At 31.1% G+C, this 18,747-nt stretch overlaps 1 protein-coding gene across 1 annotated transcript in view; it reads right to left on the reverse strand.

Moving 5' to 3' along the window:
* Window positions 1-18,747, reverse strand: part of LOC112604395 (protein Wnt-5b-like) — a 62,531-nt gene that overhangs the window by 25,985 nt on the left and 17,799 nt on the right. Inside the window, exon 2 of the mRNA XM_025353423.1 lies at window positions 320-738. Coding sequence (XP_025209208.1) covers window positions 320-738 — 419 coding nt within the window. The remainder of the gene's footprint in view (window positions 1-319; window positions 739-18,747) is intronic.

An 18,747-nucleotide genomic window follows, 5' to 3' on the forward strand; every position in this document is an offset into this window, starting at 1 on the left:
ACTAGACCCAAGCAAATTCCTAACTACCCCGCGTAATTAAAAGGAATTTTAATGCTATCAAAAATCGCAAATGCGTTAATAATGCCAAAAAGTTTTATAAGTTTGATCCATTTTTAATAATTAAGTTTACGCAACCCATCCGTTTAAGTGTGATTCCTGTAGGTAAATTTACAGCATCAATTCATCAATATTATAGACACGGTGGATTTTGCCTACTTTCTCACGTCGTAGACCTGCGCTAGTTCGAATATGCATCCGAAAGCGAAGTCAGATTACGTATAGTCCTTTGTTTACATGTCGTATAGTTATAGGTACGTACTTGTTTGCAAATCGGGTCCGAGGAACGGCGCACCGACGTTCTCGGCGGTCATGGAACAGTTCCATCGCCGATGCAGGAACTGCGCTCGACATTCGGCGAGTCCCGCTTGTACGCCGTACCGGATGGAGGCCAAATGTTCCTCGTAGAGCAGGCACAACTTGGCCTGGCCGGCAGAAAGGCCGGTCACGTTGTTACATTTTGGCGGCGGATCCGTAGGCAACGTCGGAGGCAAAGGCGACGACGACGGCGATAAGAGCAACGGGTCTCCCATCATGCTCATCGATCCGCCGTTGCCGCCTACCATCGTCCCCATTTCACCTACGGAGACATCGACGCCTCCGACTCCTACACCGCCGCCAGACGGTTCCGGCGGCGTCCACGGCACCTGTTGTGCGTACGACGGCGACTCTTTGAAATGCCTACAATAAACATAACATAAAAAAGCGTTCGATTATTATTGAATACAATATTGCGTTGTTGAATCATTATTGGATTATTGAACACATAAAATAAATTTATTTCTATTAATTATTATTATCATGATATCATTATTTATACGACGTGTTTGGCGTGCTTAAAACAGTTACGCCGTTTTATTCGCGATATTAGACATAATATTAAAATATGCAGCAATTGCGTGCTCGGCTTTTTTTAAAAGAGTAAAAATAAGGATTTTAAACTACTCTCAGACTACGTTATTCAAAAAAAAAAAAAACAACTTCATTTATATGAAAAATTAAAAACATAAGCGTACAAAATAAAATATTGAAAACGTAAATTTTTATATTTATATACATTTCATTAACAATAAATGGTAAATATAATTAATAGAATAATAATCCTAAGACGGTGAGGATATGATGCGCTCATCTCGTGAGCACGCCTCTGATACGTAAGTAAATTATACTGATTATACGAAACTCTCTCCCAAGAACCTCGGGGGCCACAGTAGCGGCACCAAAGTCCCTGGAAAATGATGAAAGGTTCCAACTATACGTTAACGATAAAAATGCGTATTGTAATACGCTCTCACTACAATCTTAATTTTAATTATGCATCGTATTCTAGTCTTATACGACATATGTCTGACAAACGATAACTTATTCGATCGGCACAAAACATATTTTTTGCTGCGTTGAGCACGATCTCGAAACGAAACGTTGCACCCCTGCACAATGTACGCTCCTGGACGCGCGCATAGGCGCACGTACCGAGAATCGCGATCGTGTCAGTTCGATTAACGAAATACACGCCGTAACTCGTCGTATCTTATCGTGAATATATAAGCTGCAGCAGTGCGGTAACGAAACGGTCCGAGGACACCCCAAATTCGTTAAACGTCTACTCGATCCTCGTACGACGAGTTCCACCCTGCTGCAGTCGGCGGCACGAGTCATCACGCCGATCGTCCTCCACGCACAAGTAATGCGAGTCTGTGAATTGCTATATTATATTGTTATCCGGCATTGAGTCTATATATTCGAATCGCCGCTGAGCCTTTTGCGTCCTTCGCGGCGCGGTCGGCGGTTAAAAAGCGGGGCGGCAAATGCCGTACATGGCGTCCTACGTGTGCATCTGTTATAAGCAATATTACATCACGTTATATGCGTATTTTGGAGTGTACACTCGCGGAGTGTGCGCGTCTGCTGATGCTGTGCTCGTGTACACCGAGGAGGACCCGAGGGCAATTATATAAATATTATAAAATATCGTGAACGTACGTATATTATTGTGTATACGTACATGCAACGAAAGCCCGTTTCCGGGTGGGCGGTGCGGTGGGTCGACGGGACGACGGGGCGGGCGGGCGCGAAGGGTTGAGACGGCGGGAAGTATTATAACGACTTAATATACCGTCGACTGCGCGGTGTAGTGATAGCAGAAGCGATGGGCGGCGGGTGGTGGGTGGCGGCGGTGGCGGCGGCGACGTCGGTTGCGGTGGTGGATGGTGGTAGTCCTGTGTATAGTAACTGGAGTGCGGGGCCGTGCAACGGCAGTGGCGGCAGCAGAACATCGGTATAAGGCGAGGGGAGTTAATATTTCATTTGCATCCGTTCGACCGTGTATAACTAACTATATTTCACCGGGCGCGCGCGCGAGCTGTAATCATAAAACGCCGGCGGGCTCCCGAGACCGTATGCATATATACATATATATGTGTGTGTGTGTGTGTGTGTGTGTGTGTGTGTGTGTATGTATTATAATATGATCGTCAGCGTGTATACTGAGCGGCGGCGACGACGGGACGGGACGAGACGGGACGGGCTCCCGGGACCGCGCGGCCGTAAATACGATGTGTACACGCGATATTATAGCGAAGCGAAAGACAAGAAGCGTACTCGGCGCGGCTCTTCGTGCGCATCGAAAACAAACAACGTGTTGTATGATAGTAACGCACACAGTTAAAACCCCTTGAGCGCGGACCACCGTACACACGGTTGTACGGCGTCAGCGGGTTAGAAAGCCTCCCGGAAATGATGCGAGTAACCGGACAACGTAATTAATTACCGTTAAAACGTTTGAGCTTTCGATGGAGAAGATTTTTTTTTTTCTATCGTTTCCATACGATATATCATCTAATTAATTGTTACAAATACACGTAACACTATAGCTGACCCGGCAATGCCATCGCTCTAGATTTCAATATGTATTTAGTTAACGAAAATTAGTATATATATTTAGTAACGAACATACAATAATTGACTGTTTGATATCAATTATTTTATTTTATCGGTAATAACTGTCTCGGTAACTAGGACCATTGGCTACAAGAAATTTAACGTAATTATTACATTTGGATATAAATTATTACACTTGGTTGTGTCTTATAAAGATATAACTATATTGAGATACATAAGAAAAACATAAGATATTTTATAATACATTATAGATAAGTACAATATTATACATTTATAATACATATTTTATGTGGATTCTTTTCTAAATTTTAGTGCAAAGTTCTGTATCCCTGAGAAATCTGAGAACATTAATGATACCTGCATTGTTTAAAGTTTTAACTATATGGTGTATTAGATTGTACTTTAGACGTTGTCGTTGATACCTTCCGCATTCCGTTAAAATGTGTTTGATCGTCATAGGATATTACATGTTGAGCATAAAAATGGATTTTGTATCAATTATTGTAATTGTATTGTATTTAGTTTAAATCAAGACATTCAAGCTATATGCGATCTACTGTGCGACAAACATGCGCAACAATTAAATTGTGATCTACCATACAAAATACTATACTTCACAAAACTGTATAAAACAGTTATTACATAAAAATAGAACAAATACAAATTATGATTAAATCGTTCAGAAATAAATCATTAAGCGTTTATAAAAACAAAATAGTATAATATTTAAAGACTTTTTTCATAAAATAGGTATAGTATAAATATAATATTAATTTTAATTTTTAAAACAAAGCAATTCAGCCAATTCTTTAAATCTAACAGTACACTTAACGAATATTATATGTGAAATCAATAAAAATAAGATTTGTATATTTATTTGTATCAGACTTCAATAAAATGACCAAGTACAACATTTGACGATTCTTCAACATTTTCATTTTTTAAATTGACCATAATCGTTTATTTAATGTGTAACATTTTAAACTATATGATAAATCGCATATTACATGTTTAATCGTGTGGTAAATCGGGTATTGCATGAATCCTTAACTTGAAATGTATATATAAATTATAATTTTTTACATAATGATTGTTATCATTATTATTATTATTATTATTATTATTATTGGTTATACTCTGCGCGCATTCATTATATATATAGTATAATTATTATTTTATTATTTATAACCATGCAATCATAACCCTATTTAAAAATAAGAAAGATATTAGATTTTCATGAATTGATATAAAACTCATGTGTAAGCCACCCTTATAGCAATCTATATATATATATATATATGTGTGTGTGTGTGTGTGTGTTGAAAAACGATACAACAAACGCTTCCCGAATCTCAAAGAATTATTGATATAACTTTTAACATTGATTCTAGAATATTCTAAAATATTAAATAATAATATATTCTAAAATTAATGCTTTTACTGAAAACGGTCCTATAGTTGTTGACTTAATAAAGGACAAATAAGTAAATATTCATATTTATACATATAATATATACGAAACTATTATTATCATTTATCTATATTATGATATTATATTATAATGTAATATACCTAACAAGTTGTATACGATACATGTTCGTCGTCTTGAGTTTGACGATCAACTGAGCATTATGATTTTTAAACAAATTTTATGTTATAAGTAGGTATACGAGGTAAGCATTAAGCACTATTTTTTTTTTATTTTTTTTTTGTTTACTGACACGTCTGTCATGCATCATATAAAAAGTATTTACTATAAATAAGAAGTATAGAGGTTTTAGAAATTCGTATTCAGTTAGCCGACAAAGTATTTTCAATATAAATATCATAATATAACAAAAAAATATATTATGGTTTTTTTTATAGATTCAGAGTATATTTTACTGTTAATTTACCTGACAAAAGAGTTAAAGAAGTATCCATGTATCAAACATACAGTTAATGACATCAAGAAATTAAAAAATATATACATTCAAATCTGTTTTCAACTAGAAATGCTTTACAAAATATCCGTTTGATGTTCGATTGACAAGTGGTATACCGGCGTATACCGGTATATATACTGACATTTGGACATTTCCGGTCAGATTACTAAACAAAAAAAAGCTTCCGTTCTATTGTACATTTTTCTTTATTTTTTATACATTTCTACATAACGGATTGCGCTATAAATCGTTCAACAAACATTTTGCTCAAACAAAAGCCGGTTTTGTTTGCGGTAAGTACGCTCAAAGGATCAAAATGGATAATATACAGCGCACGCAGAGACGTTTCTGAGAAAAACATTATATTTATTATTATATATATTTTTTTATTATTAAAAAGAAAATAGACCACCTATTCTACATATATATAATAAAAATATCATAAATATTCTTATGAGACTGCTTATAATTCATTATGGAAAATGTAATGCATATATTATATATATATATATATATATATCTTCTATAACGTAATAAGTTATAATTTTTAATTTATATTTCACGAAAAGTTTTATACCGTAAATACCACATATTATTACTTATTTTTAACACTTGCATTTTTTCTCGCGATGATAACATTTTATACCACGAGGTACCTATTCATGTATACATATACACATATTATAGGTGTATTAAATTGACATCAAATAAAAACTACACTTCGAATTAATATGAATATTCTGATATAACCAATTTGTATATTAGATAGTAAATCGGATTAAAGAATCATTTATTTACATTGCGAATTATTCAAAAAAATACCTCAGAAAATCAACATGTGAACTAGTAAATTGTTTAACATTTAATATCATATAAAATCAGTAAATACATTTAATTTTGTTTTTTTAATACTTTATAAAAAGAAATAAAGATAACCTACATGGTTGAAAAATTGAAACCATCGGGAGCAAAAAAAAATAAAATAACATTATAGAGCTGTAAATATCAATGATAATTTTTTATTTTAAATTATTAAATTATTATCAATACTTATTTCAATAAAATACTTAGCTAATAATTTATTGTATAAATACAAATAAATATTGATGCACATATATAAGTTCGTGGGTTACAAGTAACATAATGACCTTCAATTATAACAACTTTATTAGAATTCATATTATATATTATACTTTGAGAATCAAAACATTAACGAAACGTGTATATTCAATATAAAAAGAGAACAAGTTACACAGTTATAACATAAATTTTCTAATAACACGATTGTCCACTTATAAAATATTACCAATACATTACAATTGATCGTTATTTATGTTTTGTATATACTTATTAAACTGCCCTTAAGGCCTTTTAATAACCATCGATACGATATATTATTGCATTTCAGACTTCAGTATTTCACTGTCTAATATTTTATACAATTCTGTATGGTATAAATTAAATATAACAATTACTCTTCACTACATCATATTATATACCTCATATAATATACAGTTCACATCCCAAGAGACATGTCTATGCCTAACAGTTTTGATTCGTAATTTACAACTTTTCTTTATGAAAATTCAATAGAACCAAACACCAGACATGTAAATATATGATAACATATTGACAGATTGTAAATCGAAATATTAATTAATTAATTATGATAGGTATATTATAAGTTATAATTTATAACCAAACTCGAAAATGAATAACATAAAAACTATTTATCAACGTGGCTGTCGTCAATTTAATGAATCTCCAATAGTTTGTCATCTTTGTCAAAGTACTTGATAAAAAATGGCTTTGAATTAAATAGCCACTGTGACAGCTAGTGCTTAGTAACACCACTCATACGCCTATTACGGCATTAATCTATACAATAATCGACTATAATGGTTCTACCTCATCTTTGAATTATAAAATCTCGAAGATACAATTTAAATATGATGCGCTGAAGTATCTTTTCTACTTTATAAATGCGATCAATTTAACATTTTTAAATATGTCCGTATAGCTTTTTTACCAATCTTACGCATAATCCATGTAAACTGAAGACACCGCAGAAAATAAAGATTTCAATATTCACTATAAGAGTGCATGATTACCACTTATTACTTACTAACATGGTATAATTGTTAACCCTATTTTAGAAAAATAATAACATTATACAGGAGGTATACAGTACATTTATACATAAATACAAATCAACTCGACAATAACTCAATTCTTGCACATAGTTCGATTGTTATTATACGTGTATTTGAACGCGGCTTCGTGACAAATCATCAAATCATAATACTGTGGCCCCTTTACAGTCTTTGTTGTAATATTAAAATGAAGAGTGAATACTGTTGTGATAAATAAATGACTTTCGTTTGAAATCACCCGAAACAAAAACCTTTTTATTCGCATAGTTTGTAAAGTGACGCTTGGTAGATACGTCAAAAGTTACAAATGATTTTGGAACGGTTGCGGAATTGCATTCAGGCGCACAATGCATACGATGAACAATATTAAGTAAATGCAATATTCTTATATATATATATATTTATATGAATGTGTATTTGTACGCAACAGAATGTCACACTATATGATCGCGTCTTTTTTCAAGTACACCGCGGCGGCGAAGTGTAACAACATGGCACTACAAGGGTGTCTTTGATATTTGAAAAATTCGAAACATTACTTGACACCCCCGTGAACGGCATACTTATTTTAAATGAACGTATACAGTAAGTATTACTACAGAATACAGGGGTGAAAGTTCGGTTCTAGCGTACAACTATACAATGTTATAGCTGTTGCCTGTTATAAGGATAATATAATATGTCCGGTGAAGGTCATATTATTCTACACATTGTTCGGATACAGCACGTTTATCTTTCAGTATATATAATATATATATATATATATATATATATATATCACGATTTAATGTTTTTATTTTTAATTACTAATTGACCTGTAGAACAGAAACCATCATTGATAAATTACTATGATTTATAGTTATACACTAGACAATACAGAAATATTTATAGTAAACAAAATTCACCTATCTATTTAAGTTATTAAAATATATATTAATCAAACTTGTAGGCTTCGTAGTTAAATAAACACTTTTAGAGCAAATTTGAACAAATTAATGACTATACTTTTAAAAATTGTACATACAAAATTAATAGCTTCATCATGTATTCTTGACATTTACAATAATACGATAGAAATTTTACAATGCCTATCTCTTGAAACTTGGAAATACACGCTGTTTATCTCTGGATTACGAATTCGTAAGCCAACAATCAGTAAGACAATTAAAAAAAGCATAATTGAATACAAAATATATGTAAAACGTACGGAAGCAATAAAGTCATCACAATATATGTACATATTACTCCTAGGTATGTCGCGTGTATAATTGAATAATAATATAATTATTTATTTGTTCATTTGAATGTAATAACAAATATAAATATAATAATCAATTCATCGTAAAATTATTATGAAATGACTTTTTTTTTTATGTTACATATAACTGTATAAAAGTATACATCAGATTAAATTTTATAAGTAATAATATGATAATATTTTTCGAGAAATATAAACACAATTTGAAACCAAAACTAGTTTTGAACTTAAAATATAAATTTTAATTGTTTATAAAAAAAATGATTGGGTACATCACGAAATCAAAAAGAAATATTTTTCGTTCGATTCAGAAACGTGGTTTTGCGATAAGACTTGTTTACTTTATCTTAATGATCAATAATTCGTCTTTAATCTTTATCAGATCGGCGAGTTAGTCTATCGTGTTTAACAATATAACAAGTGACCGAAAACTGTATAATATAATTTTATTATAATCTTTGTTACCTTGGGTATGTCAATGTGATATTGTGCGAGTATATAAACATATTATATTTGAAATTATATACGTATTCGAGAATTTTTAAAAACGTCGTATACAAAATAAAGACTAGGTAATTTTCCAGATCGTTTCCCGAACATTTAACGCGATCGCGTTAGGTTAATAAATCTCTCGACGGATTTTAGAACGTATAATATAATATATTAATATACGTGTATATTATAAGCTAATTAACTCTAAAACGGGCACATCGTTATTGTTTGTATTTTACTATTCCAGCTTAAAATATTATTATTATTATTATTATTGTTGTTGTTGTTATTACAATAAATACGAGAAGGTATGGGACAAAGTCCACCGAATAATATTAACGTGCGAGTCCGACGACCGACAAAAACACCGCCGTTCAGAAAATGTCTAAACCAACAGAAAAAGTTATCGATGGGGGGCAAACTGCACGGTCTGCACGAAACACACCCCGCAGCGGTGTAATATTATCGAGCGTTACAGTCACCGCTCGCGTCGCGTATGTCGGACCGTCGTTTACCGCGGCGGCAGCAGCAGCGGCGATGCATCTGCGCCCGCCCCGATAAATCGCCACCGTCGATGTATAATATACGTAATATTCTTCGCGCGCTCTCACACACACACACACACACACACACACGAGTATAATTTACGGCACGTCCGTCGACTGGCGAGCGCGAACGCGTCCCGGATGATTTATACAAAGGGGGCGCGTGTCCGCGCGTGCACGTCGTACACATTCAGTGCACTAGGGGTGGGCAGCGCGCGAGCGTACCGGTCCCATTAATCAAGCTCAACCCCCTCGTTTTTGTGCGTGCGCGCGCGTGTGTGCGTGAGAGGACGGAGGCGGCGGCAGACACCCCCCGTGCGGCGCGGCGGCGGAGCGCTACACGATGGATTTCGCTCGATTCCTTTTGATGTGTCTTCGGGAAATCTATTAGCGTAATGAACGGACCGGACCGATACGCGACCGACCGTCCAGCCCAGCAGCGACAGCATTACACACAATGCGGTGTACACACACACACATACACATACATATATATGTACACTGTACACGGTATCTCGGGGTTACTCGGGGCGACGATGAATGTCCGTAGATACGAGTTGATCTGCGATGGTGACGTCGCTGCCGCTGGCCCCGCGCGGAAAACAAATCGCCGAGGCGCGCGAAAACGGGTAACTCGCCGCCGCGGTGGACGAGCGTACGCGCGATACACGATTACGCGTATTACGTGATAAAATTATGACATATTATTATGCGCCGCTCTGATGACGGACTTGCGTATTGCGTACACGCTGTGTGCATAGTATCCTCGCTCGTTCACTGCGGCGTGTTCGCGCAAAAAAAAAAAAGTTCATTTCTAATAATGTTCTTCTATGTGCAATGTGCATACTACATATATATTATCAAGAAACTAAAAAATGACTGCCTAATAATTTAACACCGCCTATATATATGCCCCGTCTCTATTGTGCCAATATATTGTACTTATATCCTTAATTTTTTTTTTTTTTTTTTTAAATAATATGTATTTGAAATTTGAAAGCAGCATCTATGCCGCAATTAATTCTACAAACATATGCTAACATATACATATAATATATCATTTTTGGGCGGAAATATAAACGTTGTCTTAGATCCACATGATCTATGACCGTAGCGGCTGTCTCTAATACAACACCGACACGTCATACGTGTTCGCGATACGTGAAGAATATTATTTAGTTGTACCCATATAGATACTAGGCGCACGTATAATATAAAATGTATATCCATAAATAACATAATCGACTTTCCACAATCTATGGCGCGCCCTGTGATCGAGTGATATGCCAACCAGATAAATGTTTATTGTGTATTTACCTATCAATATAATATGTATATAATATTTATACATATGCTATATTTTCCATAGTGCCTATATTACTCGTATAATATATAATACATTTATAAATAATTTTTAAGTAAGAATTTGTAAATAATATTGAAACTTTGACATCAAGAACGATTCACATGAAATTATTGTAATATACAGTGTATAATGTATTAACTTATACGATGCTATAGTACAAATAAAAAATCTATAAAATTATATTGTTATTAAAGACAGATAGGTACGTACAGATAGGAGAACTTTCTCGATTAGTTTGATGTAATGAATTTTTTTTTTTTAAATTCCAAATCATCGTGGTCGCTCAAAAATACCAAAATAGACAATGTATCATTGTTATTGACTGTTGTTAAACAATCCACGAAGTTCACTAGTCACACGCGGTTGTCATCAATCACTAGCAATCGCATTTTCAGTTAGTAACATTTAATCCGTCGACGTCTTGTTATTGCTAAATTAACTGTTGGCTATCAACAAGTTTTTTTTTATTTAGTCACTATGAAATCGGAAAACTTTCAAACGATTTTAAAACCAAATAAATCAGTGAACAAATAATTTAATAGCAAAAAAAAGCACCTTTTTACAAAATACAACATCACATACAATATACTGATAAATATGAACCGATCACCCGATCACAGAATAAATCTATAACACAAGTTAATCTCAATCATAGCCTGTTAACTATAATAATTATAAAATAACAACACACACTTATTTATAATTTTTAATTTTAATTTTTTTTTCCTTTCAACAAAACTAATATTTTTATGATAGTTTAAATTATATAATAATTTTAAAAAGTCAAGAATTCTTAATCTATTAATAAATATTATTTGAAATTGTTCATTAATGTACGAGTTCAAAAGTCCACATTTCAGTATACTACCTACATAAAATTTTATTTAGCACTTTTGCCAATTCTCAGGTTGACTTGATAAGCTACTTATCAAATTCCCGATGGACCGACAAAGTTTAAGTATTTAATTTTAAATGCTCAATATTCAATAACAAATTTATGACTTAATGTCATTATAACAAACATAAATTATGCAAAAAAATAACTTTCAATGGAGTGTTTTTAGTGTTCGAACACTCGCCGTTATTTTTGACATTTTTATAGTCATTAATTATTACAAATATTAGATAGTCAATGATAGATGCACATCTATAAGTTCCGAACTGTTATAAACTTATGATTAATTTTCGAAAAAGTTTACCATTGCTAACGTTACAAAAGATCACGTAATATAACTTACATGCTAACTTAATATTTACTTAAGCAATCAACTTTGACGTCAGTTAACTTTCTTTTTTCTTAATTTTTTACCATTGACCAAAACTTTTAGGGGAAAATAAAGTATAACAACGTTGACCAATGCCACGGTTTGCCTTATACTAGTATATACATGCGCCCCGAAGTCTACATGCTTCGCTTTAGCTGCCGACGGACATTCCCCCTAGGAATATATACGCGTTCTTATACACATACATACATACATATATATTCATATTATTAGTACGTACTCACACGCATTTATGTAAGTAAACATATATATATATATATACTATATATATTAACGTGCATTATATTTTCGCCCGCGGACGAGTAGGGAATTTTAAATTAAAATATTTCCTCCCCCGCACTCCGTATACTAGTTACACACACAATCACACGCATATATATATATTATATATATACGATTCTGGCGGCGGCGGCCACCGTGATATATATACCCCCTCGGAATATCCACCGCCACTGCCACGAAGACTGTGCGTTCGTGTGATTTATGTGCGTTGCGAGACTTAAGTGGTTCTGTAAACTGTCCTTTGTTGAAATAACGCGCTCTAAATCATCTAGCTCGCCGCCGTCTACCTGAATCTCCGTACATGTATATATATAATATGTGCATGAATATATGTATCTATACAGTTATTACACTATACACATATATCTATCTAATGTAACCGAATAACGTCATTCGTACTTATATATATATATATATATATATGTATGTATGTATGTATGTATGTATTATATGAATATGCAATGTGAAGTTTTTCGACGGATTGATTTTGGCATACACACAATCACTACTTTGTTAATTTAACACATTTTCTTTCAACTAATTAACGTCGAATACGTGTATTTGTATATCGATTGTGTTTTTGATGTCATAGTAATATTTTTTTTCATTTCATAAAAGCATTAAAACAAAAAATAGTTCAATTTGGATACGACTGACTATTGTAGCAACTAATTTTCAAAAACTAATTGAGTAGGTACATATTTCTATTATTTTATGTATTATATTATTAGCTGTAACGCCTATAATAAACAGCGTTAAGTAAGTACAGTAGATTCCGCTTATAAGACTCACTTTGGGACCAGCACAAAGTGCGTCTTATAACCGAATGAATCTTATAGACGAAGTGGGAAAAAAAAAATTAATTACGTATTTATAAATTTTATTTTACTACATATTTTGCTTTAATTTTAATATTTTAACACATATTACATATTATATACTTATTATTGAATAAATTTAATAATCCCGACAAAAAAAACTAAAATTATAATAGGTTAATATTACATATAAAAATATTATAAAAATTATACATTAATAAAAAATTATTATTATTTATTATTTATTTTGAAAATTTTTTTTTTTTTTAAATTTGTAATTTTATTTTGTTTGAATATTCCGAAAATATACTGTTCATATTTGTATAACTGCGATAACTGCGCAGCCGCCAGATAATCAGATATGTACCTCACTATAATAACGATAATCGTTGCGATAAATGTGAACTTTTATCTGCGATAAAAATTATTATACGTTATAGTTATAACTGTTATAAGGTACGAACAGAAACTAGGAATAATCAACACGAATATTATTTAATTATTATTTTATTTACTATTTATTTTACGAAATTTGAGTCTTATAACCAATTTTTTTTTTTAATGTATTTGGAACCTTATATAAGTGAGTCTTATAAGCGGCGTCTACTGTACTGCAATAATCAGAACTTAGAGAATAATCTTGTTAAATAGATACTTAATATTTTATTTAAATAAAAAATACACTATATTCCTCAATGAACTATTACCAGATTTTTCGGGTAAAAAAAATCTGATGAAAGCAAAAACAATATATTTCTAAACCCTTCTGGCATTAATATATAAATTTTTTTTTTTTTTTAATACAACATGAGACGTGTATATATTTACAACCACAGCTAATCCCTGTTATTAATTATTACATAGCATACTAATAAGACGATTCGTTACGACAAATTAATATTTAATGCATTTTATAGGGTATAAAAAAATACTATTAAGTATATATTATTATTTTAAAATATAATTTTCATTGGTCTACTAAATGTCTTGTCGCTTCATTTTATCAAATACACTACAGTGTACTATTAATTATTTTACATTGTTCTTACATTTCGTTATTTTTTATTTAAACCAAACATTCAAGTCAAACATCACATTAGTATATAGTGCTATAGTGAATAATATACACTTTTAACCAAGTATGCGATTCTGTACTTAATCAGGATAGAAATACCTATATATATATATATATACATTTATAATTGCTGTGTCCGAGTTCCATTCATAAAGTCTAACGATTCCTGAGAGAAATCATAACGGGTTTTTCACTTCCAATATGAACATAATTCATGGAATCGATTAGATACATAAGTTGTAATAATAATAATAAAACATTGCCGATACCGCAGTAGAAGAACGATTTCCTTTAAAGCTGTTTACTATTTTACTTATAATAAGTAGGTACTAAGTACAAAATTATTGATAAATAAGCACATGTCGAGTACGTTATGATGAAACACAATTATAATATATTAATATAGATACTCTACAAAAATTACTTAACAATCAAAAAATCATATCTAATAGAATATTGAATGCTATTGAATGATACGAAACAAAATTTATGAACTATTTTGAAGATTTTTCACCATAGTATTTCTATTTAATTTTTTTATAAATACATAATGCATGTTGTACATTTAGATCTATTTACATTAAAAAAAATAATACATATTATGCCATTAATTTATTAAAATGACAGGTGTAAATAAATGTATTTTTTAAGTTAATATAATATAATGACATAATGTGTAGTAGATTCGTTTTTTTTTTTCAGATAAAAACATTTAATAAAACTATGATAATGCATTCCTATTCTATATTATGTACAAAATTATATAATAAATCACAGTTGATAGACTATTTTCTACTAAATGTATGTTATGTATGTTCATATCTATAATATGATAATACATAAAAACATCTCAACAGACATCACACCATTATACTAAATGTTAATTATCTGAACGAGTCAAACGTTTAAAACACTCAAAATATGTATGCTATAAAATATTATTATAGTCCAATAAAACCTTGTTCAACACATTTTTATGAGGTCCTAGGCAAACACATATTTAACAGAACATTTAGATGATTGTTACATGAGTTATTTTTTCTTAACAAGAAAAACTTTTCAGAGTCCTAAGTGATTTAACTCGTTTCTTGATCAAACTCCAGTAATGTGTTATCACACGTGTTAAATGTTGAATTACATACAAAAACATAAATCAGTTAAATTTTGTATAATGGACCGTGATGACATTGTATGTCGATTTTAGTTGGTAAGGATCTACATAAGTGAAAATAAACTTGAATGTAAATATACTTGTGATGCCTTCAAACTTGTCATCAAATGTAAAAAAATATATACAGAGTGATTCTTTTATCATTGAACACTTATTTCAAAGTCTATTGACGTTTCCGGTCTAAAAAATCAATTTTTTTTATCGTTACTATTTTTTAAGTTTTTACTTTTTTTGAATGAAAACATACATTTTTAATTTCATATTCTGAAGTAAAATATTTTTCGGGGTATTTCGATACATAAAAATCAAAATTACAAATAGTTTATAAATTATAAGTATTTAAACTTTAAGTTAGCAGAGTGGAGTGATACTGAGATACCCCGAAATATTAGTCTATTACTTCGCTCATCTAAACTTTAAGTACTAAATTTAAAAACTTATAATTCATGATCTACTCGTCCTAATTTCAATTTTAATGCATTGAAATACTTCGAATAATATTTTGCTTTTAAAATGTGAAATTAAAAATATATGTCGTCATTCAAAAAATTTAAAAAGCTTAAAAGTTATAACGATAAAAAATATAATTTTTTTTATTAAATATTGTTTTATTTAGACTGGAAATTATGTAAAAAAAAATATTTATAAAAATAATAATTTTGAACTAATGATAATTCAACTATAAAAAAAATCACTCTGTATATCAACTATCAAGCAACTGTCCAAATATAATTTTTTTACTAGTGTTCTCCAGTAAACATATTATAAAATAATTATTTTCTCAAAACAATTACTTTTTTAACATAGAATCTGATAAAATATGAATGGGTTGTAATTTTATTTGACTCTTGAGTAAATTGTATAAATAAATATGTTTTTCTATTTCTAAACAAAACATTTTTTTTAAATATTATAATGAATGTTTAATAATTAAAAAAACCACTGATCATAATTGTATAAGTTGTAATACAGCGAAGACATGAAGAGGGACCATTTATTGATAAATTATATTTTTCTATGAATACTGATATAAATATACTACAAAAATAAATCTAAAATATTATTTATATATATATATAGCAATAAAGCATATCCATTTGTGTTGATAAACCCAAAAATCTGAACTACCTCACACTGGTTTGGTTCTGGTGATACTTATCATTCAATATACAGCAACATATTATTCAAAATCAATTCAACCATAATAACACAAAATATCTACTCGTATATAATAATCAATAATGTTAACAATAATGTACTGAAATGTCCCTTAAAAACTCTTAAATCACGCATGTGGATCTTTAACGATTTCCGTTTGATGAACCGGACCAAGTATAATATGATAAAATGTATAATCACCCCGGTATATTTTTCTCAATTGTACACACTATAATACACCACACGCCGAGGAATCTTTCGCCAAATACAATTTTTATACAAAAGAAATAGATATTTATTTGATTCGCCCGAATGCTCAGACATATATTTATTACTATTGTTATCATATTGAAGATGACCCATGATGGGCCATTTAGCTACTGGCTCAAACGCACGCTGAGCATGTACACAGGTAATAAACCTTGACCACGAATATCTTCCGAGACCCTTCACCACAATACTGCAGCTCTGTGCATTGTCGTCTTGCAGCTTTAACCTCATTTTTAGACCATAAATCATTCATTCAGACGAGAAAGACGAATAGAAACAACACGCTCCACATCACACAATCGCACCACTGTGTGATACATACCTGCTGCAACAATATTCGTATGAGTGTACGATTATTATTTTTAATAACGTGACATTATTATCAATCATCACTAACATACGCTCGGTCGGACAGCTCTATAGTTATCATCGTTTTCTTCATATACAAGCAACTATGTAATAATTTATTCTTATAAAATATACTAATGAATACTAATTTTTATATTTTTCTATATAAAACATAATCTTGAAAATAAGATAAAAATTATATTGACCTAAACTAAGTAGTTGCAAGAGCATTGATAAGTTATAAGTGATAACCACGGTTTAAGATATATATAAACCGTGATGACAACTGATAATATTATCTTCTATACACTACCAAATTTTTAAAATATTTTAACACGTTTTATGCTAATTTTAATTAATACAATAAACATATTACACCATTCTACTGTAAATCATTATTGATTATTATAAGTTATACTAAACGTATAATAATTAATATAATATAACATGTTATAAATTATAATCCTTAAAAATACATAATTCCAAAATTTGAATTCTCGTCTGCCTCAGATTCGTATTTTACATACAATGACTAATTATTGAATTCAAATTTTAATACGTCCATCACAACTGTGACCTAATCGATGACGAAGTGAAGTTAAAACTTAATCATACTACAGAAGCGAGTTCCACGATTATTTTTTTCATTTGATCTTGTCCATTGCAAACAAGGAACTGTTAACGCACATAATGATATCCTACCTACTGTACCACGCCGCAAAACCATCGTTTCAAGTTATAAATATTATTATTTGTTACACATATTAAATATTGTAGAAACTATGTAAATACCGTTGATCATTACACCAGATATTTACGATCACCTCATATATATATATAAAGATCTCTAACAGTATACAACCTACGTTAATATATACTATATTGTACACGTGTATGTATATTCAACATTATATATTATATACATGTACAAGCTCACGATACACAACGGACATCTATTTATTTATCATTTTATTTTATTTTTCGAATAAACATCTATTTCGTGGCTCAACGGTCGTACATGCGACAACGATAAATAAATGAAACTTTTATCCTGCCGGATCTGTGTGCGGCCATTCCCACGAGTATCCCGTGAGCATTTCCTTCACGACGACGCGGGACGTGTCATAACCGGATCCCTCCAGCGAAAAGAAGTCACGAATTCCTCTATGTTTTATTTCTATTATACATTTATACCGTTGCAACTTCGAATTACACACCATACCCGTTTCTCTTGTCGTTATACGTAAATAAGTGTTCACGATTTACCTCCCCAGCACGCGTGTCTGCAGCGTCAAATACATTGAATGTATTTTCGTTTACTTACTTTCTAATGATAAAAAATACATTGATTTATAGGTACATACTGCATGTCTATATAAAAGTGGTAAGTTTTTTCATTTTTACAACCCCGTAAACAGTGGATTTATACTTAAAGATCGTGTGTCCACATTATATTTTAACTAATACGTAATCTAATACTATAACACGATTAAAACGATTATAATTTATACTTATACAGCAATACAAGGCAAACTTCTAAGCACAAATTGTTGTGACGTATATCACTTACGAAAAATTCATTCAATTTCAACAATATCATTAGTGAATCTTTTTTATGTTAACATCAAGCCAATACATATAC

This window comes from Melanaphis sacchari, unplaced genomic scaffold, assembly GCF_002803265.2.
Source record: "Melanaphis sacchari strain LSU unplaced genomic scaffold, SCAv2.0 Contig11_pilon_pilon, whole genome shotgun sequence".
Lineage (NCBI taxonomy): Eukaryota > Metazoa > Arthropoda > Insecta > Hemiptera > Aphididae > Melanaphis > Melanaphis sacchari.